This window comes from Sapajus apella, unplaced genomic scaffold (assembly GCF_009761245.1).
Source record: "Sapajus apella isolate SASKATOON/1434 unplaced genomic scaffold, GSC_monkey_1.0 scaffold2, whole genome shotgun sequence".
NCBI classification, from domain to species: Eukaryota; Metazoa; Chordata; class Mammalia; order Primates; family Cebidae; genus Sapajus; species Sapajus apella.
Window position 1 is genome coordinate 44,620,962 of NW_022436942.1, and position 27,133 is coordinate 44,648,094.

General features: G+C 34.9%; 1 protein-coding gene and 1 pseudogene across 2 annotated transcripts; one reads left to right on the plus strand and one right to left on the minus strand.

Annotated features, from left to right (window-relative positions):
* Nucleotides 1-3,054: 3,054 nt before the first annotated feature.
* On the plus strand, nt 3,055-10,806 carry NTS (neurotensin). Its single transcript, XM_032297086.1, has 4 exons — nt 3,055-3,458; nt 5,591-5,652; nt 7,323-7,547; nt 10,046-10,806. The coding sequence occupies exons 1-4, from the start codon at nt 3,386-3,388 to the stop codon at nt 10,196-10,198; spliced, it is 513 nt and encodes a 170-aa protein (XP_032152977.1). The 5' UTR covers nt 3,055-3,385; the 3' UTR covers nt 10,199-10,806.
* Nucleotides 10,807-18,774: 7,968 nt separating this feature from the next.
* On the minus strand, nt 18,775-19,973 carry LOC116564079 (annotated as a pseudogene). The gene has a single exon (XR_004274711.1). The product of XR_004274711.1 is annotated as an L-lactate dehydrogenase A chain-like (transcript).
* Between the last annotated feature and the right edge of the window lie 7,160 nt (nt 19,974-27,133).

Here is a 27,133-nt window from a genome sequence, read left to right on the forward strand (position 1 = left end):
GTCACAATTCATCTAAATGCTCAGCTGATGATTGTACCTGATCCAGGGACAATCTTCTTGAATGACTCTTTAAAAGTTAACTTTTCCAGTTAGAGAGGAAAAGGATGATGAGAGAAAAGGCTGACAAAACTGGCTACAAAAGCTCACATAAAATATGAAGATTAGTGATAACAAGTGTTAAAAGGTGTGCCTGAAAGAAACGTTTAAAATTAAAACATGGAAAGAGCATGTAAGAACTTTAACACAATCAGTATTTTCATTAAATTTAGTCAGTATATATTGATCACTTGTGGATTATAAGCCTTAGAAGTCAGAATGTTTTCCTTCTAGCAGTTTACAGTTTACCATAAACTATATAAACAAACTACTGAGCATTTAACAGAAAACTAGGAAGAATAGAAGTAGACAAGACTTCTTTCAGGACTCAAACTTGGAAATGTTTTTGTTGATTAGGCCATAAAATACAGGATGGTCAAAGGAAAGTGAAGGTGAGATTCCAGGTTGTAGAAACACTATAAGCCAAGTTTTAGGTGTTTAAGCTACTGAAAGATTAGAAAGCCCAGGAAGCTGTTAATGAAATTACCGAAGTCACCAGAGCTATAGGAAGAAATCATAAGGAACTGAAGAACCACTGTTCACCATTTGGGTCCAGAGCTGGCCCTTCTCCAAACGAGATAAGCTTACAGACCACTCTTTGTAATTTCCAATTTTGCAGGTATCTCTGTTGATTATTTTGAGCAATTACCTAATGAAGATATGACATAAGTGACAGTACAAGCTTAGAATCCCACCTATTTTAGAGATGTTGCAATCAACAGGTACCTAACAAGTGACATCCACTTAAAGCTTTAACCTCAGACTGGAAGGCTAACACAGGAAGATTAACAAAAGACAATGTTAAAAGTTTTTATCAGATATTTTAAGAACTAGGTAACACTTAGAAGAATCTCAGGTAAATATCCTTTAGAATAAAAATAGTTCATGCATCTCCATAGTGAGGTGTCTACAATCCTGCATTAAAGGCATCATTTAGGAAGTTCGTAGGGCACATTCTAAGTGGAAAAATACACACTTAACCTTTATCCCTAAACCAGATTGTTTTATTGGTTTATCTGTAGCTTGAAGGCATTGGAGTAGGGCTAGAGACAAAAGCGTAACACATTAAAGAAAATACCAATTAGAGGTCAAAGTTTAGCTACATCATAATTTTACCAAAGTTATACATCTTTTTCCTGAAGAAAAATAGCATATAGCATCTATTTGATTTTGAATTATTTGACATAATTTAATGTTTCCTCCATTCTTGAAGATTTATCATGTATTTCAATTTTCACATAACTCATATCCATTTTGTATATTTAAAATGAATTTCTATTAATCCTTCTTCCCCCTTTTGTCTAATTAACTAGGAATAAATTTTCTCAACATAGTGAATAAATCATTTGTGGAGAATAAGAATTACACTTCCTTTTCACTCTTAGACTGCTATCACACATTTAAAAAAATCATTCTTTGTATTTGCAATTCAAAATCAGAGGAAAAAACTAACTTAATTATCATGCAAAGTATATATAATTTTCATGGTTTGCTCATCAAAGTGGCTTTAAGGGGGTTCTGTCACAAAGATGCTCTGATAGTAACAGGAAAGTAAGCACAAATCCTCACTTAGAATCTGTTAAGTGACAATAAAAAGCGTTTCAAGCTTCCATTGCTCCCCCTAATGGTAGGAAACCAGATAACATCTAGATGTATATATTTCACATTTCTTTGTCAATTAAATGCTTTACAGAAACCTTCCTCCAAGTATGTTCAATATTGTGTTTTATGTAAGTTTACAAAATGAACTAAAAATAATAAATATGTCAACTATTATTAAATTATTGTTATTATATGAAAGAGTCCTTGCTATTCTAAGTAATTATTAAATGTTTGGAATTAATCTCTTTCCTTAAGTTTAGGATAAAGGTGAAAAAGTTAATCTCACAGACTGTATAATATAAATCAATTCTCTAGAGGAATCAATCCTATTTTTTCTCAACTGTTACTACATGATTGATTTATTTAAAAATTAAACCAGGCTCACACAACTTTACATTTAAATATTTACCTCTTTAACAGCACTGACTTGTCAAATCACTCCATGTAACTTGAAATGCTGAATACAAGAAGAAAGTTTTACCTTAAAAGGCACTTTGAGCAATTTTCTTTTGAGAGCTCAGACAAAGAATGGGTATCAGTGTAACTCATGAAATACCAGAAGATGATCATAGAAAAGTGACTTTGGTGAATGGTGGTTATTTAGGATTGTCTCCTTTCCAAAAGCACAATCTCATTTTTATGATGAAAAGAGGATTATAACAGGGAAAAAAAAGTTGATGCAATAATAAAAACTAATGAGAGGAGAATTGTCCAAAGAATGAGACACGGCATCAAGAATGAATTCAAAAAGCAGAACAAAATAGGTACAAAAAGAGATAATGAACAGGAAAAAAAAAAGTCAGTGATACAACAATACACAGTTTTACCTGATAGCATGTAAGTAATTGAGAGCTGGATTTTATAAACATGAAATTGTTTTTCCAATGCATTCAATCAAAAGTCAGCATACACTGTTCAGTCACCTCTCATTACTTACAATAAAATAGTTTCCATTCGTTAGGAAATAATATCTTATTCCCTGGATCTATTATTTCTTTTTTATTGATTTTCTTTCTAATCTCTAAATTTATTTACTTTATTTTTATAACTGATTCTCTGTCTATATTCTGTCTTATTCTAGCATGGATTATTTAAAACCTGTATTAGTTTTGGAACCACTAAATATTTGCTCAGAAGTTTGGATTACCAGAAAAGTACCCTAACTCTTTAAGAACTTCCCAGCCTAAGAAATCACTGATTTCATGAATTCATCCTGGAGATTTTGCTTAAAAATGAGAAATAACAGATCTCATGTTTCACAAAATCAAAATGACAACTTTTGGAGTGGGGGAATGAGAAATGGGAAAAGAGATCAGTATGCTGTATATAGCAGTGCTTTTGAATGACTCCTTCTGTGCGTCAGAAATCCAAAGCAGCAGCAGCAATTAGGGAAGATCGTCACTTTCACTCAAGGTTCAGAAATGGGGGAGGAAAAAGAGGGGGACAAATGAAACGGGGAGGAGAAAGAAGGGAGGGATGGAGGTGAAGATAGGGCACATCCTGCAAAGATAATGCCTGTACAATCAATGACATCATCCTCCTGCTTATATATGTAGGGGAATGGCCAGAGAACCTCTCATAGTTCACTCACTTTCAAAGCCAGCTGAAGGCAAGAGGAATCGCTAGAGAGAGCCCCCTTCAGTGTCCTTCTGACTTTTATGAACTTGGCTTGCTAGAAGGCTGAAAGATGATGGCAGGAATGAAAATCCAGCTTGTATGCATTCTAATCCTGGCTTTCAGCTCCTGCAGTCTATGCTCAGGTAAGCAAAACTGCATTTCACAACTCCCTGAACTGATTTATTTTTTCTCTTTTGCATTGTGTTGCTACTTATGTTAATGTATTTATGATTTACCTGTCAGTGATAGAAACTGTGAATATCTTTTTCTCTGCCTTTATGATTACAATAACTGAGAGATTTATTTTCCCTTTTAAAATCTGCAAAGCAATAAAAGGGATTTCAATGAAACACTGCATGACCCCCTTTGGAATGCAATCATGAGGGAAAAAAATACCACAAAACTTTCAATTAGGCTGATCATTATCTAATGGGAAGTACATAGGCAGTGGCTGTCAACCTGAGAACTCATCATTAAATCCCATCCATTCAAAATGTTTTATTCTTATCCTCATTCATCTCTTAGCAAGCGGTGGCCCTCATGCCATTGTAATAGTCCTCATATTATCTTCCTGTTTGTTTGTGTTAAGATAACACATGAAGTGCAAATTGATGCTTAGTGAATGTATGAAGCATTATTTGTAGAAAATTATTTCTAGAAAAATACAAAAATATTCCCAGTCCTTTTTGAGAATATATTGTGCATAGTCTAATAAGTATGCTATTAATATAACAGTTTGGTACTTTTTCTCCATGCCATTTAAGTTAATACAGAATTCAGTTGGCAAATTGGCATTCTTATATTGATGGAAATGATTTGACTTGAGAGTGTTTTGCATGAGGTATGAAAGGAGAAGTTATATAGTCCTAAATGTCTATGAATAACTCACTTTGAAAATGAGATTTAAATTGAAAGGTGTAACATGAAATATTACAACCACTGCAAAAAGCTCTACTTAATATTTAAGAAATATTGGAATGACCACTTCTAACTGAAAAGAACACCTTAGGAAGAAAATGCAGCAAAAATAATTTACCCTGTTCTATGCCTTTAGGTATCATAAATATGACATTGAAATGTTTAATTCAAACTCATGCTACAATTTGATATGAAATTGAAATCTAAGAAGATATGTGATTTATGCAATTATTTTAATCATCAGAAAATAACTTTAAATCTTATGAGAAAAACACAAACTTTTCTACAATTATGAGTTTATCTGAAAGTTAGGTGAGATTAAAGCTTCACATACTTCTGAAAGAAAAACTGGATTATTGATGAAGCACTGTGTTTGTTAACTTGAAACTACTTGCTGTAATATGCAAAAGTTATGAGGATTTTGGTATATACATTGTTCATAAATGACTAATAGAATTTGCCATCCCTTTTGAAAAATAGATTATGTATCTAACAAATAGGGAGAAAGATCTCTTGTACAATTTAGGTTCTAGGTAAAATCAAACAAATGGTTTCTCTGAGTGTGACATTTCTTTTTAATGAGTGTATAGTACAAGGAAGATAGAGTCATTTTTAACTTTTTATTTATGATAGCATTTTCTAAATTTTCCTTCTCTGTAAAATATTCATTAACAGAAACTTGGATACAGTTTTTTAAAAATGCAGTGATCCATATTCAATGATGTTGTACATGTGATGTTGAACAGCTCCACTTTTGCTTAAACAATTTCCTTAAATGCTTGTGATAAAATTAAAGGTACATAATTCCAAATTCTTGCGTAAAGTACAAATACATTTCTTTCAAAGTGTGTTTTTGTAAAAAATCATCTCAAGTAAATCTCAGTATCTTTATTATTCAAAAATTATCAATAAGCAATTCCCTTTGGTTTTGCCTTGAAAAAGTCTCTTATATAATCTTCATTATGTTGTGTATTTAAATGTTAATATGCATATTTTCTATATATGTAAACTATGGCTGGTAAGAAATAAGCTATCCTAGCATATTTGGTAAAATATGTATTACACAATATGACCACATTTTTAAAATCTGAAATTCAAAGAATGAACAACTCCAAGTCATCAATAGTTGTCTGAGCAAATAGTCATATGCATTTTCTTAGAAGTGCTTCTATTATTTTAGCTTCCTATTATGCTAAAATGTAGCTATAATTTGTTTTTTAGGGTTACTATTTTTAAGAAAGTGCATTAGAAAGACTAAACCTGTAAAACTAATATTTTAGATTAACCTAAAATTTGTAGATTATGAGATAATTATATGATATGTGATTACAGTAAATGTCATTTTGATTTTACTCAGATTCAGAAGAGGAAATGAAAGCATTAGAAGCAGATTTGTTGACCAATATGCGTACATCAAAGGTAACTGTTTATTTTCCTTAACCCTTGGTTGAAGAACATATGAACTTTCATTATAAACATGGTATCTTTTTCCTATAGTACTAACTTCCCATCAAGATTGAAATGTTCCTTGAGAGGCATTTCTTTTTTGAAAAACATTTTCTTTTAGTAAAAAGAAGTCAAAGGTGTAGATATGACAGGCAAAGAAACTAGAGTTCTATCAATCAGCATGTTGCAATTTTAATTGTCACACATATTTACGTGGATGTAGGTGTTTTTAAAGGAACTTGTTTCCATGCCTTTTACATTGGGCATGATGAAAGGTGTATTGGTCTCAAGTTCAATGAAAACAAAGTGAGCTCTTTGCCTTTTGTTATTATCTTAGGGGAAATAAAAAGGTGTTCCTAAATTAGAAGTAAAAGTTCATGACACCCTGTGAAAGAAATGTAGCAGAAAGGGGAGAGCAATGGACTGGAAAACAGGAGCTTTGAGATCTAATTCTGAAACAGTGACTTATAAATATTTGATCTTTAGCAAATGTATTAATTCACCTTGCTTACCTGTGTTTCCTTGTTTTTAAATGCAGGGGTTGCAGTTCATAATCTTCTAGACATTTATCATTCTACAATGCATTTAATAATTACTAAACTGTACTCTTCATTGTTTGTCAAGATTTAAATTCTCCCTACAACAGATATGTTATTTTTACATGTTCCTTTTTTTTTTTCTTTTAATTGAGCCAAATGCAACTTTGTATACTGGGCCCTATTACTCCTCTGTTGGTGTCTTGAAAGCAAATTTTTATATTTCCAGTCTGTATCTAGGAATAAGTTCTGGGGTACATATGCAGGATGTGCAAGTTTGTTACATAGGTAAATACGTGACTTGGTGGTTTGCTGCACCTATCAACCCATCATGTTGGTATTAAGCCCAATATGCATTAGCTGTTTTTTCTAATGTTCTTCGTTTCTCCACCCCACCCTCTGACAGTTCCCAGTGTGTGTTGTTCCCCTCCCTGTGTCCATGTGTTCTCATTGTTTAGTACTCAATCAGAATACCAATGGACACAACCTCTTCAGTTCAAAAATAGAAAGACAACTGAAATTAATAGTCTGTGTTAGAAAATGGGATAAGTTAGGTGCCTTGATGTCTTGGTATAGATTTATCTCATTCCCAGGTGCAACTTAATACATAAAGGTCCTAAATAATCTGTGATGCTACCCATAACAATTATTAATGTGTGGAATACATTATTGGCCTCATACTTGATAATTTTCCACATTTATTAATACCATCTTTGTCTCTGCTCCATTACACTTTAAGCTGAAATGTAATGGAGTAGAATAATGTTTTTTGAATTTGTAATTTTTCACCTGTGATATACATATATCATATTTATATATTTCTGCCATCATTTCAATTTCCTTGTTTTCTTACTTTGCTCTGTGTGTACACGCATGTGTGTATGTGAATATAGCTACTGTGTTTTATTAAATAGAAGTTATGAGATATTGGCACTATGCAACTTTGTGACATGATGTTACTAAATTAATAACACTGAATTTATTAGATGGAGTAGCAATTAGACCCTAACATGTGATGATTTAGCACACTGGGAATTCATTTCTTGCTTGTATAACAAAAGTTTTAATTGCTGTTGTTTTTTGCTTTTGGGTTTTTGTTTTTTTCAGATTAGTAAAACAAGTGTTCCCTCTTGGAAGATGACTCTGCTTAATGTTTGCAGTCTTGTAAATAATTTGAACAGCCCAGCTGAGGAAACAGGAGAAGTTCGTGAAGAAGAGCTTGTTACAAGAAGGAAATTTCCCGCTGCTTTAGATGGCTTTAGCTTGGAAGCAATGTTGACAATATACCAGCTCCACAAAATTTGTCACAGCAGGGCTTTTCAACACTGGGAGGTATAGCAATAACACAATATTAATATAATTATAGTTACACTAGTTAGCTCTCATTTGTAATAATGTATTAAATTCCTGATAATAATCATGACAAGAAGAGTTACAAGTACTGAAGAAGAACAAGCCATGTGTTGAAGTCAACATTCCTTCCCACCTTCCAAATGTCCTTCAAATATTTGAAACTTAGCAAAATATGGTTTTCTTCAACCTTAAAAGGTGGTATATCGTAAGGCAGATTTGATCCACATGTTTTTATTATGCTTACGTGGATGGCATGTTTAAGCAATTTTTGTTGTAGGTGGTAGCATGTCTAACAAATGTGAGGAACTCAAATTGTTGTCTTAGAAACACAAAGTCATGTTTACTAATCTATAAACAAACACAGAATACAAAGGTTCCAAATGAAACTGGAATAAAACATAAAAGTTTCTATTTGTATTTGAATATATTAGGCAAATAAAAATGTAGTTGCTTATATATGAAAACGTAGGATAAGGATATATTAAGTTGGTGCAAAAGTAATAGCAGTTTTTGCCACTGAAAGTAATGGCAAGAACCGCAGTTACTTTTGCACCAACCTAATGTTTCCCTATTATTTTAGTTTTATCTGAAACCTTTTGTATTTGAATATATTAGGCAAATAAAAATATTTTCAATTTATGTAAAAGTATGTAATAGGAATATATATCCCCACAGTTCCAATTTATTTGGAAACCTTTGTGTTCTGTGTTTGTTTATAAATACATACAAAACTTAGTGCGTAATAATGTACTTTCAAAACACTTTACAATTTATTGCCTCCATTGATATATTTTGCTCTGGGCAAAGATAAATTGCAGCTTTGGAAAGATAGAGAAAATTTTTGGGATAAGGAAGAGGAGGGGGAAGAAAAATAAATTATTTAATGAAACAAAACAAAATTTTAAAATTTTCTGACAGGGGAACATTTCTTTCAAATTAACCTCTAAGACAAATTTGGTCAATATTTTATGTTCTGGATTTACAGTAGCACTGGGTATCTGAGGGGGCCTTCCCTGCTAATTTAACAAACTTGTGATTGACTACCAAAGAGCTACCCTGTAGATAAGAAGATATGCAGGCAGAATTTCTAGTGTTTATAATAACTGGTAAACAAAAAGATAATTTCTAAACAAAAAACTAAAAAGACCAGTTTTAAATTTACTATTAATTCTTTAATTTAAATTCTTGGTAAATGGTTTAGTATTTAAAATATGTTTTAGGTCAAAGAAACTTGAAAAAATATATATTTTAATATAATAAAATATCCATCATATACTATTTATCCAAAAAAAAACCTCAATAAACTATTATGCAGACAAATCAAGTACAAATAAGATTAAAGCTTTTGCCTATTTTAAATGTTACTGAGTGATTTAAAAATAAAATGATAATGTCATTCTGAGTATAGTACAAGTAATTACAGACTATGCAGAGAGAAACTAAAGATTAAGAAACTAGATTGTCTGACAGTAGCTGTTTTTTCTCCTCTGAAATTGAATAGCTGTGGGTTGAAATAAAGTACTTGGTTGTAATATTTTATTCCTATGCATTACGAATTAAAACTTAGCCTCTGATCAGTATTTGTTATAGTGACCCCCTAAATTAGAAGATAACCAAAAATATAAAGAACATTTTTATCTTAAACCTATTTTTTATATTTATGTAAATTGTGTGTGAAACTCTGGACAGATTTCTTAAATATTTTATGGTAGCTGAAATTTTTGAGTCAGAACTGTATTCTTAGGTTAAAAAAATATACTTAATATTAGAATGGGGCATATTCCTGCCTCATCACATTAAGCAAGATGCTACATGAAGCTTAACTCCCTTAAGTTATTGAATCTGAGATTGCTTTAATGATTAAGAACCACAATCTAAGGAGATTGTCATGATTTATACAGAGCTTTCCCATATGTTGATTTCTACAACTGACCAAATTGGCTAAAGCAGGCATTCTTCCCTCTATCGAGAAATAGATCCTTGGAATGGTTTTCATGTCAAGTCAGTAATTGACGTGATTGAGTATTAAATTTTGTTACCTTTGTGGCCAAACTTGATTTACCAGATCAAAAACTATATTTATTGTAATGTATAATATATTTCATACTTTTGGTGTTCCCATCATAAATCGAAGCCTGAAAAATATTCAAATGTCTATTTGGTGGTTTTCTTCAAAAGGAGGGATTAGTGTATGGACTTGAAGTATATGGTTGGTGAAGTATATAGAAATTTTTAAAAAGATCTAGCCTGGTGAACTAGGAAGAATGCTGAACTGAGTCAGAATTACCATGTTCTTATACTGTTTCAGCCACTGGATAGCCGTCTCTCCTTTGAAAAAACAATTTCTTTGAACTTCATATATCTCAACTACATATGTTTTGCTGTCTTAACAGCAAATGAGATAGGCTGTAGAGAAATGCTCTGAAACAAAAGATTTTATTCATGTAAGTTTCACTTGTGTTATCTCTATCTTGCAGTTAATCCAGGAAGATATTCTTGAAACTGGAAATGACAAAATTGAAAAGGAAGAAGTCATAAAGAGAAAAATTCCTTATATTCTGAAACGGCAACTGTATGAGAATAAACCCAGAAGACCCTACATACTCAAAAGAGATTCTTACTATTACTGAGAAAATAAATCATTTATTTACATGTGATTGTGATTCATCATCCCTTAATTAAATATTAAATTATATATGTGTGAAAATGTGACAAAAATCACACTTATTTGTCTCTTCTACAATTGTGGTTTATTGAATGTGATTTTTCTGCACTAATATAAATTAAACTAAGTGTTTTCAAATAAATCTAGATCTTCAGCATGATGTGTTGTGTATAATTGTAGTAGATATTAATTAAATCCCATGTATAATGATTTGTAATTTTGCAAAACATATCTTGAGTTGTTTAAACAGTAAAATGTTTGATATTTTATATCAGCTTATGAGATCAGAGTACTACAGCAAAGCCTAGCCTACATATCAATCACCCAAAACAAAGTAATAGCACTCTTTTATTATTTTGACTGAATGTTTTATTGAATTGAAAGAAATACACACTCTTTTCAAGACTTCCTCATGAATCTCTCAATTATTAGAAAAGTTATTGTGATAAAATAGGGCCATCTGAAAGAATGATTCATCAACTATTGTTAAATATTCCTGTTTTAATGAATAATGAACTGATTTTTTTTGTCTGTTAAGTGAACTTGATAGCCAATAAAAAGAAAATTAGTCATAAAAATCATATGTTTCTCCACAGATTTACTTCTGTAAGAAGAGTTACTTTTACAGATTATTTTTCCTTTTCACATTTTGATCTAGTAAATAATTGTTTTACTTTTAACTTCACCGAAGTATTTGTGTGACTAATATTTTTCTCAATTGGGAAGGCATATTTGAGGCAAAAGCTATGCTTGAAATAACACCTCTTAAATTTTCTTTAAGATAATACGCATGAAGTCTGAAGCCCTCAAAGTCTTTGGAAGTCATCATTAGTGGTTACTTTCTTGACTCTCTCTTTTATAGAGGTCTAGGAAGTCCTCCCCTCACAAGGATGCAACCTATTTCACAGTCATCTATGCAGGATAAATCAGAGTCTGAATTGTTCCGGAATTAAGAAGACTTGACAACTCCATATCCTTTTGAGAAGATCGCCCCTCCCCAAGTATTAATTTTACTCTTAGTAGAATTTAAGAAAAATCTATAGATCTCTTGAGTTTTTCTTGTAAAACATGACTTCCCATTACTGCTACCCCACCATCTCTTCCCATCCCATTAATCTCATAATTAAAAGTGCCAAGGTTCTGCGTATAAGAAGGAAACTACTTCATAATGATTAAGAGTGTGTTCTTTGCAGTTAGAATTCCTAGATTCAGCTCCACTCACTAAGCAGTATTGAACAACTTACTGAACCTCCCTATTTCTTCAGTCATAAAATGTAGACAATAATGAGGTTTGCAGGAAGATGATATGAGCTGATATATAAAAAATGCTTAGAATGATGCCTTGAACATATTAATAACATACTAAATTTAACACTTATTAGTAGTAACAGTAATACCAACTTTCCCATTAGAAAGCATTCATCAGATGATACACTTCCCTGTTTATTTCACTAGGTCATATGGCATAATCAAAGCTCTCTTCTAAGCCAATACCCACTCATTTCTAACTCTTTAAATGCTTTCACTGGTTTTTCTATGAAACTCATGGTCACTGCTTTCTTAATAGCTTTTTCAATGTCTGACTGACTTTTTCTGTATGTGTTAACATTGTCTGGAAGTGAGGTATGTGTTCTGGTCACAGTATATTTTCCCTTTCCCTTTTAAAACTATGGATTATTTGAAATACAGAGCATAAGACAATTTCATCTACTGTGTTTTGAATATTTTTCTCTCAGTTTCTGAACATTTTCACCTCCAATAATGAACATTTATCCTTTTCATCTCAACCAGCCACTTCCATGGTCATATCACAGAACCTTTCAATACCAATAAATTCATTCTTTACAAAATCTCAGTTTCAAACACTCTACTGTTGAAACATCATCTTTTTTTTCAGTTCACATGAGCTAGTACTCTCACTCTAACAACTACGATTCTGTCTAATCCATTGTCCTACCACTTTTTACTCTTCACCTTCTAATTATGCCTTTATCTTGTTCATTAGTTAACTTAGATACTTTGCTCCAAAATTAAAATGACTGCCTTGTTACCTTCAACACTCTGTCTTAAATCATATACGCTTCTCAAAACACTAGCTATTAAATTTAAATCTTCCCTGATTCTGACCTCACTGAAAAGCTTAACAGAGCTGGAAGAAAGTGCTTAACCTTTTGAATCGTCACACTTAATTTTTTTTTTATCACAAATCTCATGGGAATCCTTGTTATTGCTCAGAATTTCTACTACGTTTGTCAAATAAATTTCACCTTTGATTCTCAGTGATGTTGTTTCATATCCTCTCTCCTTTGAATTTCAATATCTTTAATTCTCCTAACTTTCATTTGATGACTTTTCAATTATTTCTCCAAAAATATAGAAACAATAAAAAATTTTTTTATCATTCTTCCCTCTCTATTAAACGTAAACGTCTCCCTGCAACTTTCATTCTTTCTCTTTTAACCCCTTCCATTTCGATGAAAGAACTGTTTCTTCTTTTATCAGGGTGACTTCTTCATGTTTCCTTCTCAGTAAATGGTCCTAACCCTGGCTCAGGCTAAAAGCCTAATAGTCATTCTTAATTTATTCTTTTAATATAAAGCTTCCATTTTGTCCACTACGAAGTTGTGTTGCTTTGTCTTCAAAATACAACTTAAATCTATGTCTTGTCACATTCACTATTACTATCCTAAGGCACCATATTTCCATCTGAACTATGGTACTTTCTTCCTAGCCGCATGTACTATATGGCTATAGATGAATAAAATCAATATGGCTATTGATTTTATTCATCTATAGCCATATAGTACATACCTTTTTACAAATTTTCATTTACTTTTTCATTGATACACAATAGACGCACACATTTTCTGGGTACCTGGGATAATTTAATACATTCATATAATTTATAAAGATCAAATCAGTGTAATTAGGATATCCGCTATCTTAAATATTTGTCTTTTCTTTATACTAGAAATATCTGAATTATTCTCTCCTGGTATTTTGAAATATACAACAAACTATTGTAAACTACAGTCATCCTACTGATCTATCGAACACTAGGTCTTATTTTATTTATCAGGTAGTATATTGGTACCCATTTATTATTTTTAATTAATCCCTTTATCTTCCCCTCCCCCTACTCTTTCTGGCCTCTGGTAACCACCTATCTATGGTCTATCCTTATGAGATCCACTTTTTTAGCTGCAATATATTAGTGAGAAGATGCAATATTTGTCTTTGTGTGTTGGCTTATTTCATTTACATAATGACCTCCTATTCTATCCATGTTGTTGTAAATGACAGGATTTCATTCTTTTTCTATGGCTGAATAATATTTATACATTTCTTTTTTTTTTTTTTAGAAACATAAATTAAATCAAGCTACACATCCCATCTCAAAATCTCACAGTGGACTTCTGATTTCTGGTCCAGCATATCAAAAGCTTGGAAATCATCACTCAACCCCAACAACAAGTAAAAAGCTGAACAAACTAAAAGAACAAAATCAATGACCCATTTCAGATTTATAAGACAAGAGAGGTCACAGGGCAAATCACTGTCCCAGAAATTGAAGGGGCAAACAGGTAAATATATAGAGCCAGTTAATGGAGCAGAAACCCACAGGTAGTATTCTTCATGGAAACAAGTGCCAGGGGAAGAAAGCTTAATTGTGATTAACAATTTGCTGGAGACTTAGTGTGGACAAGTCTGAGAGCTTAAAAACTCCAGAGGGACCCCGTCATTGGAGGGCTCCCACACTTTTGTGAGTTTTACTTCTTTGAGCACAACCTGCTTTTATGGTAAATATTAGAGAAAAATCTCTTTGTGCTTCTGGTTGAGAAGAGAAAATAAAATCATTTAAAAATATATCAGAGAATTTGATTGCTCTTCATAAGGTCTGTTTTTAGAATGAACTGTTCAACCAGAGCCTAACCTGTTGGGATTTTTATCAGAACCTACCTGACCTGGGGAAGATAATACCAAGATCCAGCTCCTTGTAACCATTCTGTCCCACTCAAGGAGGTACAAGCAAAGAGGAGGGGTGAAATGAGAAACGTGTAAAGTTCACAATCCAGAGGCATGGGGTCACTGAAAGACTAAAACATAATCATTGGACTATGGAATGCTTGCCCTCCTTACACCATAGTACCACAGTACTATGGGCCTACTTAAAACAGTTCCTTTTACTCAATACATAATGTCAGGCTATCAAAAAAAAAAAAAAGTCACAAGACATACTAAAGGCATAGAATCACAATTTGAAGAAACAGAGCAAGTATCACAAGCTGACTTAGACATGGTAAGGGTGTTGGAATCGGGATCAGCTATTTAAAATAACTGTGATTAATATGCAGAAGGTTCTAAAGAATAAAGTAGACATTGTGCAAGAATAGGTGACAATGAAAACAAAGAGAAAGAAATTTAAAGAACAAAAAAAAAAGTGCTAGAGATTAAAAAAACACCTTAACAGAAATGAAGAGTATCTTTTATCAGCTTATGAGTAAACTGGACACTTCTGTAATATGAGTCTCTTAGATTGAATATATATATTTATATATATATATCCAAATATATGTAAATTTTTATGTAGATCCAAATATATATACATATCTCCAAATATATATATATTTATATATATATCCAAATATATGTATATTAGATTAGAAAAAATCTTAATTTTATATATATATATATATATATACATATTTGGAGATATATATATATTTGGAGATTATCTATCTATCTATCTATCTACGAGGCTCCAAAACTGAAAAGCAAAGAAAATAAAAACTCAAAAAACATGGAACAGAATATTTAATAAGTGTAGAACAACTATAGAAATGCAACTTATGCATAGGGGGAATACCAAAGGAAGAAGAAAAAGAGAACAGAGTATCTTTTTGATATAAGGATTGCTTTTCCTTTGGGCAGATACCCAGTAGCAGAGTTGCTGAATCAAAGGGTAGTTCTATTTTTAGTTTTCTGGGAAATCTCCATACTGTTTCCCAAAGAGTGTTTTCTGTATTTCAGTAATCTGGTTTCTGAGAATATCAATTTTGTTTATTTGTAATGCATATTCACAGGAGATAAATAGCCAGCATGAGTACTGAAGATACTTGTATGTTTATCTCAGCCCTACTCACAATAGCAAAGATACAGAATCAACCTAACTGGCCATCAGCGGATGATTGAATAAAGAAAATGTGGCATATACACAATGGAATACTACTCATCCACAAAAAACAGTGAAGCATGTCCTTGAAAGCAGCATGTGTGGAAACTGGAGGCCATTATGTTAAGTAAAAAAATTCAGAAACAGAAAGTCAAATATTTCATGTTCTCACTTGGAAGCAGGAACTAAATCATGTGTACACATGACATGGAGTGTGAAATGATAGACATTGAAGACTTGGAATGGCAAAGAGGTGGTAGGAGAGTGGCTGATGAGAAATTACTTAGTAGGTACAATATATATTATTTGGGAGATGGATACAGTAAAAGCCAAGACTCCACCACAATGCAATATGTGCATAGTGCACATATACACATGATAAAACTATACAAAGCTGCGCTTGCACTTTTGAACTTTATATAGATTTTAAAAAAGAGAAAGATGCTTAAAAACAAACAAGATCAAGGTTACCACCAGGCCAAATTTTTAAAAAAAGATTTCACTTCCTCCCAGTGGATAGGATTCAGCCCTGTGCTTAGGTGCACAGATTAATATTTCATCTTCCACCCATTCTCTCTTCTGGAAACCCTTGTGCTGAGCACACCCTGCCCATGTAGGCACTGGTAAGGCTAAAGAACTTAAAAGTGTTGCCAATTCAAAAATCAACTGGATACTAATTTGAACCTTAAGTTACATTAACAGAAAAAAGTAGTCCTCTTCTGAAAGCTTGGCATTTAGTGTTGAATCATTATTAACCTTGATTAATTGACTGAAATAACAAATTAGATTAGAAAAAAAATCTTAATTGGAAATATTCCAGGCACAGTGGGTCACACCTGTAATGTCAGCATTTTGGTAGGTGGGTAGATCACCTGAGGTCAGGAGTTCGAGACCAGCCTGACCAACATGGTGAAACTCTGTCACTACTAAAAATACTAAAATTAGCTGGGCATGTTGGTGAGTGCTTTTAATCCCAGCAACTTGGGAGGCTGAAGCAAGAGAATCGCTTGAACCTGGGAGGTAGAGGTTGGAGTGAGCTGAGATCACGCCACTGCACTCCAGCCTGGGCAGCAATGTGAGAATCCATCTCAAAAAAAGAAAAAGAAAAAAAAAATTAATTAGAAATATATCTCTGTGTTATATTTATTTTTGTCAGAATTAATTCCAGACAAAATTGCAAAGAGGCAGTTTTTCCCTAGTTTCCTTCCTCTTTCCATCTTTCATGATTTTTCTTCCTCTGGGTAACAATTTTAAAATGACAGTCTCAAAACTACAAGACAGTTTGGTTCTCTCCGCAAGGAGCCTACAACCCCTTTTGCAGTGTCCTTCTTTCCCTACCTTTCAGATTCTGCTTTCTCTGCCCTTTTGCTGATCTTGTACCATAAAGGCCCAGATGAAACAGCTTCTTGTCAGGGTGAAGAGGGAGTATGTGCTAGCAATTGCATGCTCACTTTGGTTGCCTGGAGAGGAGGGAGACCTGTGACAACTCCCACACAATATATTTAACTTCATCTAAGACATACTAATGTACAGTAGTAAAGTCGCATGTTTTAAGGCTACACTAATTTATTACACAGCAAGTATTAGAAACAGGGTCCATTTATTTTTTTCATATAGTTTCTTCCCTGAGAGAGGCCTCTTGAGGCAAATAAAGCTGTTACATTAAAAACCATCAAAGTATTGTGCCAGGTTGAACTTACTTAGAAATGGAGAACAGAAGTTCCAAGTTGGGGCAGGAAACTTAAGTCGACCTTGTTACTGTGTAATGCAGACTGTTAGACCAGTTGTTACTCAAATGAAGGTTGGTGGCTTCTTCATCAGAGTTAAAAATATGAATTCTATGACTTCCTAGCAGAATTAGCAAATCAGAATTTCTAAGAGTGAAGTTTGTTTCTTTCCTGTTTGTGTGTGTGTGTGTGTGTATTTGTGTGTATATATGTGTGTGTTTTAGACAAAGTCTCACATAGTCACCCAAACTAGAGTGCAATGGTATGATCATGGTTCATGGCAGCCTCAAGCTCCCATACTCAAACTATCTTACCATCTCTGCCTTCAGAGTACTTGGGACTACAGCTGCAAACCATCATGCCCAGCTAACTAAATTTCTTTTCTTTTTGCAGAGACAGGATTTTGCCATGTTTCCCGGGCTGGTCTTGAACTCCTGGCCTCAAGTGATCCTCCTGCCTCAGACTCCCAAAGTGCTGGGATTACATATGTGAACCACTGTGCATGGCCAAAATTTGGTATTTTTATTTGTAATAAGCTACTGAGGTAACTCTGATATATAGTAAAACATATGGGAAATATTTGGCTGTTAGCTGTTTTTAGAAATTTATTTTCCACCTGGTAATCTATGATGATAAAGTAGATTTTATTTGTATTGTAGGAATAAAGGGAACATTTCCTTTCTATCCTCTGAAAATTTGATGAAATATCAACTGAAAAAAAGATGGATTAATAGGAGATAAGGCATATAAATTTACTTGATTATAGTTTTATTTGAAATGCAAGCCTTTAGTATGAAGACCCAAAGATACAGGGAAAATTATCAATTTTTTTTCTTAGGTTCAATGAAGCATGAAAAGTTGTATAAAGTTATGATTGAATAAAAAAGGGCATGATCTAATATTAATACATTCAGTGCAAATAACATAACACATTATCTTAAATTGGTGGCAACTTAACTCTGATTGCAAAACTACACAAAGAAATTAATTTTAAAAAGTAGCGAAAACAAGAACTCTAAATTTTAACTTCATGCTTTCACCTCTTAACTTCTTTTTCTAATTATATCTTATTATACTATCTATGTCTTAAAAGTTTATTGTGCTTATTATTTTTGAGTTGTTCATTCTTTAGTCTTCCAACTCAAGATATAAGTACTCATCATTACAGTATTATAATAGTCTCTCTATATTTTTTTTCACTGTTCAAGGTTTATTGGGGGTAATTTTAGTTGGTGTAACACTTGAATAGTTGGTTGCATTGTTTATATGTAGATCTTTTTACATTGCATGGTAATGTACACTACTGATATATATAGTTCACAAAATTAGATCCTTTGGAACAAGACATGAGATATTGGATCTATACACTGAATGCCAGGATGTGACTGACTGCGAAAAAATGTTGGACTAGGCATGTTCAGTGAAGGAGCCAGGAAGTTATATAACAAAGGAACATCTCTCTGGCTCAAGGGGCAACTGCAGCATGTGCAGCATTGGCAGTGGTGCCTCAGACGTGGCAGACTATTTCACACTAACCAGTTTAGGACTACACAAGGTTACCACTATCCAGCAGCAGGATATAGCTGTAGGACTTTACAAACCATTCCTATTTCTAACTTCTGGAATTGATGTTTTTCCTAGTCCATATTAAAATATTACTGCTTTAATCACAGATCAGATAAAAAGGACAACATGCACAACCTCCAACTAAAATCCTGTTGTAGCCTAGACAGTGAAATGGTATGAATTAGAAGATTTTAAAATTGCAGCTCTTTTTGGATCCCCCAAAGTGTATCCACATTCTTCTTCAAACGGGCCTCTTCCTCAGGAGTCAGAGTCACCTTCACAACGTCTGAGATTCCATTCTGTCCCAAAATGCAAGGAACACTAAGGAAGACATCATCCTTTATTCCATAGAGACCCTTAATCATGGTGGAAATTGGGTGCACCCACCTGATTCTTCATTATAGTCTCTGCCAAATCTGCCACAGAGTCCAATGGCCCAGGATGTGTAGCCTTTGAGTTTGATCACCTCGTAAGCACTCTCAGCCACCTGCTTGTGAACCTCTTTCCACTGTTACTTATCTGTATCAGTCCCTAAATCTGGGTGCAGTCTTCAGGGAGACACCAGCAACATTCGCTCCACTCCATACAGGCACACTGGAATCTCCATGTTCCCCAAGGACCCACCCATGACAGCTTAATGGGTGAACTCCCAGCCTTTCCCCTATCAGGTAATGGAATCAGGCTGAATCCAGATTGCAACCACTTCCAATAACACAGTTTTTGGGAAAGCCACTTATCTTCCAAGCCACATAGGTCAAGATGTCCACTGGGTTTGAAACAATAAGCAACTTGCAGCTCGGGCTGTATTTTACAACATTAGGAATGATGAATTTAAAGATATTCACGTTACGCTGGACCAAATTAAGACGGCTTTCTCCCTCTTGCTGACTTGCCCCAGCCGTCATAATGACCAGCTTGGAGTTTGCAGTTACATTATAGTCTTTGCCAGAGACAATCTTTGGTGTTCTAAGGAAAAGGCTGCCATGCTGGAGATCCATCATCTCTCCCTTCAATTTGTCTTCAATGACATCAACAAGAGCAAGTTCATCTGCCAAGTCCTTCTTTAAGATACTGATGGCACAGGCCATACCAACAGCACCAACTACAACAACCGTAATCTTATTCTGGGGGGTCTGTTCTTCCTTTAGAAGATTATGAATCAGCTGATCCTTGAGAGTTTCCATTTTGGACTTGGAACCAAAAGGAACCAAGAATGCACGTCAGGCAGGCGTCGGGGGCGCACAGCAGTGGGATCCAGACTCGGCGGCAGCTGCTCCAGCCTATAATAGTCTATATTTGTCTGTGCAATTTGTCTGTACTATTTCTAATCAATTTTGTACCTTCAAATGATTTCTTACTGCAAGACTCTCTTTAGCATTTCTTGTAGGACAGGTCTGATGTTGACTAAATCCTTTAGCTTTTGTTTTTCTGGAGAAGTCATTATTTTGCCTTCATGTTTGAAGGATATTTTCACTGGATATACTATTCTATGATATAAACCTTCTTTTCCTTCACTATTTTAAATATATCATGCCACTATCTCCTGGCCTGTATGGTTTTCACTGGGAAGTCTACTGCCAGATATATTAGAGCTTCTTTATATGTTATTTGTTTCTTTTCTCTTGATGCTTTTAGGATCCTTTCTCTACTCTGGACTTTGAGAGTCTGATTATTAGATGTCTTGAGATAGTCTTCTTTGGGTTAAATCTGTTTGATGTTCTGTAATCTTCTTGTACTTGAATATTGTTCTATTTCTATAGGTTTCAAAAGTTCTCTGTTATTATTACTTTGAAGAAATTTTCTATACCAATCTCTCTCTGCCACCTCTTTAAGGTCAGTAACTCTTTGTTTTGCTCTTTTGAATGTATTTTTTATACTCGCAGGCATGCCTCATTTCTTTTTTTTTCTTTTGTTTTCTCTGACTCTGTATTTTCAAATAGCCTGTCTTCAAGCTCAATAATTTTTTATTCTGCTTGATTATTTATACTTTTGAGAAACTCTGATTTTTCAGCTGCAGAATTTCTGCTTGATTTTAAAATATTGTTTTAATCACTTGCTAAATTTATTTGGTAGAATTCTGAATTCCCTCTCTATATTATCAAAATTTTGTTGAGCTTCTTCAAAACAGCCATTTTGAATTCTCTCTCTGAAAGATCACATATCTCTGTCATTCTGAGATTAGTCACTGGTGCCTTATTTAGTTCATTTGATGAAGTCATTTTTTTTTCTTTTTTTGATAGAGTCTTGTTCTGTTGCCAGGCTGGAGTGCAGTGGCACGATTTCAGCTCACTACAACCTCCACCTCCCAGGTCCAAGTGATTCCTCTACATCAGCCTCCCGAGTAGCTGGGACTACAGGTGCCCACTACCACGCCTGGCTAATTTTTTGTATTTCAGTACAGATGGGGTTTCACAGTGTTGGCCAGCATGGTCTCGATCTCCTGACCTCGTGATCTACTTGCTTTGGCCTCACAAAGTTCTGGGATTAGAGGAATGAGCCACTGTGCCCAGTTTAGATAGTCTTGATGCTTGTGAATATTCATTAATGAGTATTGAAAAGAAGTCCTGCGTCTCGCCTAAGGTCTGTGGTCACCACCGCCTGGCTACCACTGATGTTTATTCAACCTCAAAGTCTTCTTAATTAGCACATGGTAAATATTGCCGGACCTGGATGTCTCCCTTCATGGCAGTAGATTTCCTCTTGCCAAGGGTGAGTCTAGAAATGCCATCCAGGATCTATAACCTGGAATCAAGGGCTTTAGGAATCTGCATGGTGCTTTATTTTATGATGCTCAAACTGGTACTCAAGTTGAAAGACAAAGTGCTCCCTCCTTTTCCCTCTCATTTTCTCAAGTAGGAGTTTCTCCCCATGGGCACCATAACCCTTGGGCCCTTGGCAACTACTGCCTGGATACTGACGATGTTTATTCAAGGTCCAAGGCCTCTTCAGTCAGCAGGTGGTGAATCTTGACTGGCATGGGTTTCCCTCCTTATGCCAATGGGTTCCCTTCTGGACCAGGCTGAGTCTAAAAATGCCTTCCAGAAGCTAAAGCCCATAATTGGAAACTTTAGGGGTCTGCTTGGTGCTTTATTTTACTGTGGCTGAACTGAAACACAAATTGCAAGATGAAATCCTTTTTACTCTTCTCTCTCCTTTCCTCAAGCAAAAGGAATTCTCATGTCATGGCCACTCCAGCTGGAACTGCATCAGGTCACACTTGAAGCCACATGGTATTGGGTCTCACTCAAGACGCATGGCAGCTACTACCGGGCTACTGCTGATATTTACTCAAGACTCAAGGGCTCTTTTGTCCGCAGATAATAAATTCTGCCAGGACTGAAGGAGGTCTTTCCCCTCAGGGAAGCAGGTTTTCTTCTGGCCCAGGATTGGTCTAGAAATGCCATCTGGGAGCTAGGGCCTGGAGTGGGAACTTCAGCACCGTGCTTACTGTTTTATTTTACTGTGGCTAAGCTGGGATTCAAGTAGCAAAACAGATTCATCTATATTTTTTCTTCTCCTTTCCTCAAACAGAAGAAGTCTCTTCTAAAGCTGTGAGCTGCACTTCCTGGAGTTGGGGGAAGGCTTACACAAACTCTTTTTGGGTCACCCTACATGATGTCTCACTTGGTTTTTGTGTGCACCACAAGTAGACTAGCTCTGAGACTAACACAGCATCAGGACTTCCCAAGAATTGCAGTCCTTGTGGCCTAGACTGCCTTTCAAAATCACTTAAGACCCCAGAACACTTTAACCTGCAGTGGTGGAGCTAGCTGGAACTCAGATTCCAACCACTGAGATGAAGAATTGTCCTCTGAATAGTGCTGGTCTAAATGCTCCCTCTGGTGGCACTGGCTGAGTTCTGCCCTGCGTTTCTGTCTGCTATGACAGAGCGGTAGAGTTCCAACAAAGTTCCACAATCATTTTGCTCTCTCTCTGAGCGCAAAGATTTTCTCTCTTTGTGCCATGTGGCTTTTGGCAGGGAATAGAGCAGGGGTGGTGTCAGCAATTCAGGATTGTCTTTCCTATCCTCTTCAGTGCCTCTCTCCTTGATGTTATGTTAAAACCAGGTACGGTGATTGCTCACCTGTGGGGTTGTTAGAAAAGGTACTTTCGTGTGTGGGTAGTTGTTCAATCTGTTGCTCCTTCGGGGAAAGAATATCACTGAAGGGTTCTATTTGGCCATCTTGCTCTGACTCCTCCCAGTAAGGCTGCTTCTGAGGTCTTCAGTTGGGGTATTGTTTTCTGAACTCCAATAATACCATGTTCAAGGCTAAATAAAAAATTCAGTATTACATAAGGAAACAGGGATAAAGAGAACTAAAATTGCATTAAACTTTCCAGTTTTCCTGATAGAATTATAAAAACATATATATAAGCATAGAAATCCTGAAACCACTAAATTTTTATTATATTATCCTCCATAACTATTCACAAGTATAAATATGTTGATAAGAGAATGGAGAAGAACATTGTATATTTTAAGACTTTATTTTTACAGCCAATTAAAAGAAAGGTACAGAGATTTGTCAGATGCCCTCTCCCCTGAACCACATGAATAGCTTCCCCTATTATCAATATCCCCACCAGGTTGATACATGAATTACAAATGATATAGTTGTATTTAAGAACTATATCAGTTTGCAATCATCATTTCTTAAAGTCTATTTACAATAAGGTTCACTCTTGGTCTTGTACATTCTAGGGGGTTGGGCAAATATATAATAATATGTATTCATCATTATAGTATCATGCAGAGTATTTTCATTGCCCTCAAATCTGTTTTTCACCTATTTATCCCTCTCCTTACCCTGACCCCTGACAAACACTGATCTTTCCACTGTCTTCACAGTTTTGCCTTTTCTAGAATATGATATAGTTGGAATCATATAGTATATAGGTTTTCAGATGGGGGTCTTTTCACTCTCCAGTATGCAGTTACATTTCCGCCATGTCTTTTCATAGCTTGACCACTCATTTCTTTTTAGCACTAAATAATATTCTGAATGTACCACAATTTATTTAGCCATTTGCCTAGTGAGGGACATCTGGATCTTTCCACAGTTTGGCAATTATGAATAAAGCTACTATAAACATTCTTGTACAGGTTTTTGTGGATGTAACTTTTTCACTTCTTTAGATAAATAACAAGAAACATGATTGCTAGATCCTATGGTTTAAGAGTATGTTTAGTTTTATAAGAAACTGCCTGTCTTCCAAAGTGGGTGTACCATTTGGCATTCTCAACAGCAATGAATGGGAACTTGTATTGCTCCACATCCCTGTGAGAATTTGTTGTAAAATATTGTATTTGAACTTGCCTCCCCTGATTTCTTATCCTATAAACCCTTCATCCCACACTGAGACGGGAAGTCTGCTAATTTCATTATGGTAACTGATTTTTCAGTTTTCATCTCAATGATTGTTGATAGTAGAGAAGTAATCTTGAAGTCAGAAGAATATGATGTAATAAAGCATTCAGATATTTCATATCACAGAATCAGAATAGCAGAAAGGCTTTTTCAAGTTGTGTTCACTGATAAAACTTTATAATGAGGCTAGGTGTCGTGACTCACTCATGTAATTCCAGCACTTTGGGAGGCTGAGGCAGGCAGGTTGCTTGAGCTCAGGAGTTCAAGACCAGCCTGTGCAACATGACGAAACCCCATCCCTTTAAAAAATTAGTTAGGCATAATGATGTGCACCTGTAGTCCCAGTTACTCAGGAGGCTGAGATGGGAAACTTCTTAAGCCCTGGAGGTTGAGGCTGCAGAGAGCCATGATCATGCCACTGCACTCCAGCCTAGGTGACAGAGTGAGACCCTGTTTCAAATGAACCTGAACTTGCTTTATGATCTGAATTCATTTAAGTGTAAAAACATGTCTGAATAAGCAACATGACCTCTCACATGAGACACACAAATACTAACGATATGGCCTAACTCTCTGGCTTCATGTTCCCTCATTCTCACACTGTGAACTCTGTGCATTTACGGTGATTTATTAATTGTGCTCTTTGTTCCTCTTCTCTACCTCAGTTACTTCTACCCTTGTGTAACTGATAATGTTTTATCTTTTTCAGACTCAGACAAAATACTACCACTTGGAAGTATTTTCTAACCTACAGCTTCCCACCAAAAGGTCAATTAGTTCTCCCCAGTGTTCCTCTTCTGTCCTGCTGTGATACTATATGCATGTCCTTGTTAGCACATTTGCCACATGATATTATAATAGATTTCATGCTTTTCTGAAGACATTTCAAATTTCCTTTAGTTAAATATTATGCCCTATTCATATCTGTATCCTTCACTTAGTTCCTGGCACACAGTATGCACTCATGAAAATGTCTGTTGAATAAATAATAATTGCTTAGCTAAGGTAAGCAATCATTGCAGTCATTCGTCTTCACCCATCTCATTTGTGGGTAATCCTCTAAGAAGATGACATTTAGAAAACCCAGATCTGCCCCTTTATAGAACCAACTGTAAGAAGCCCTATGGATACCAATCTTCTATGTATAGCAGTTTTTTGGTTCCTATTTTGGAACGGCAATGAGGCTCTACCAAAAATTGAAGGGCCACTGCCTTCTATGGAACTAGTGGTTTCAGAAATCCATTTGTGCAGCTCAGTTTATGATAAGTAGCATGTGTATTGAAGTCCTCAAGAAAGAGCAGCCCCAGCTGTCTGAAAGTCATCCAGGAGGCATCCCAAGCTGAATATCCCCTTATTGAACCCAGCTACCCTGGTGAACAAATTGACTCCCTCCACTAGGCATTGCTACTCTAACCAGGATCAACCCAAACTAGGTTTTCTCTGTTTAAAAATAGCAGTCTAAATGCAGTTAGGTTTTCTGTGACAGAAAATCTTTTAGTGCTTCCAAATTTTCACAAATGACTGCATCTGATGTTTACCTTGTTCCAATTTAAATTACTTTAGGCTTTTACCGGGCATTCAATGTATGGACTCGTACTTTAGGAGAATTCGCATGAATACCGAAATACTAACAGCTGGAAATATGTGTATAAATAAATCTAAATAAGAGTTTTTGAGTGTTCTCAGCGGAGTCCTGGGAAAGAATAAGTGAGGGAATTAAACCACTTCTTGCTATATTATTATTTGTAACTTTGGAAGGAGGCGTGAAGCAACATAATGTGAGGCTGCATTCAGCATGGCACAGCCTAATGAAAGAAAATGCGCCTGACATTTAAAAAAAAAAAGCCTTCATGTCCCTGGATTTAAATTCAGTGAATGTTAAAATATCCCATATCATGCTCATAAAGCTAATTCCTGCTTACTTAAGAATTTACCACTTTTCTAGTAGATGGAAGCCTGCTGTTTGTCCTCAGGAAAACAGTTCGACTCATTTGCTATCCTAACCAAGTTTTAATCAAGGGAAAACTGTCAACGAAGAGAACAGTTTGGGTATGTTCCATTTTTCTCCTTCTAAAATGTCTTCTTGACATCTAAAACGTGCCCAAATACAACCAAATTAAAGGGTTGCCAAAACAGTTTCATGAAATTCTGAGTAACAGTCACAAAGACACCAGGATGCGTTCCAAGGTCCGGTTAGTTTTCTGAGAACATCATTATTTGGGGTTTTAAGTCTTGAAGCTTTATTTTCAGACTCTTTTGTTTCCCCAAGGAATCCTAATCCCAATTTCATCAACATACAAAAAAGAGTGTAGTTATTAAAATTAATTAAATTTTATTTTAATTAACAAATACTTCTTGAGTACCCGCTCTCTGAGATACTGAATAGCATTATAAACACCAGTATAAAGAGATGTTTCTGATTGTGTGTAAATAATACCTTTCTGTGTTATGCGTTTTGTCCAGAAAAGGGATATACTCATGAACAGAGAACTGACGGAAATTCTTTTTGTCCCTTTTCAGCTTTCCTCAATCCTGCCTCCTGTAACACGGATGCCTTCTTGCACCATAATGTCTGGGGAAGCACACAAAGTGTGGCACAAGGGTGACTTGGAAGGAGCTTAAGTCCCTGAGAAGCAGAGCAAACTCACTAGCCCTGGATGATACACCTCTGGATTTTTCTATGAGAAAGAAAGAAACACTTATGTTTTGCTAAGCTGATGGTAATTTTAAGATTTTCTCTTACTACAGCTAAAATTATGATCAAATTACCTTTCAATCTCCTTTTGCTTATAAATCCTTCACTACACAGACCAGAAATCATTTCTACAGAAAACTTCCCCCGACAACGACCAACCAAAGAGGATAAAATGTAAAGTAAAATAAATTACTATAATGCAGCATAAATAGGAAATATGACATAGAAGCTAAGAAACAGAGGTTTGAAAAAATGGGAAGCACAGACATATTTAAAGAGATGGTTTGTGTCCTTTTTAGGGACATGGATGACTCTGGAAACCATCATTCTCAGCAAACTGACACAAGAACAGAAAATCAAATACCGCATG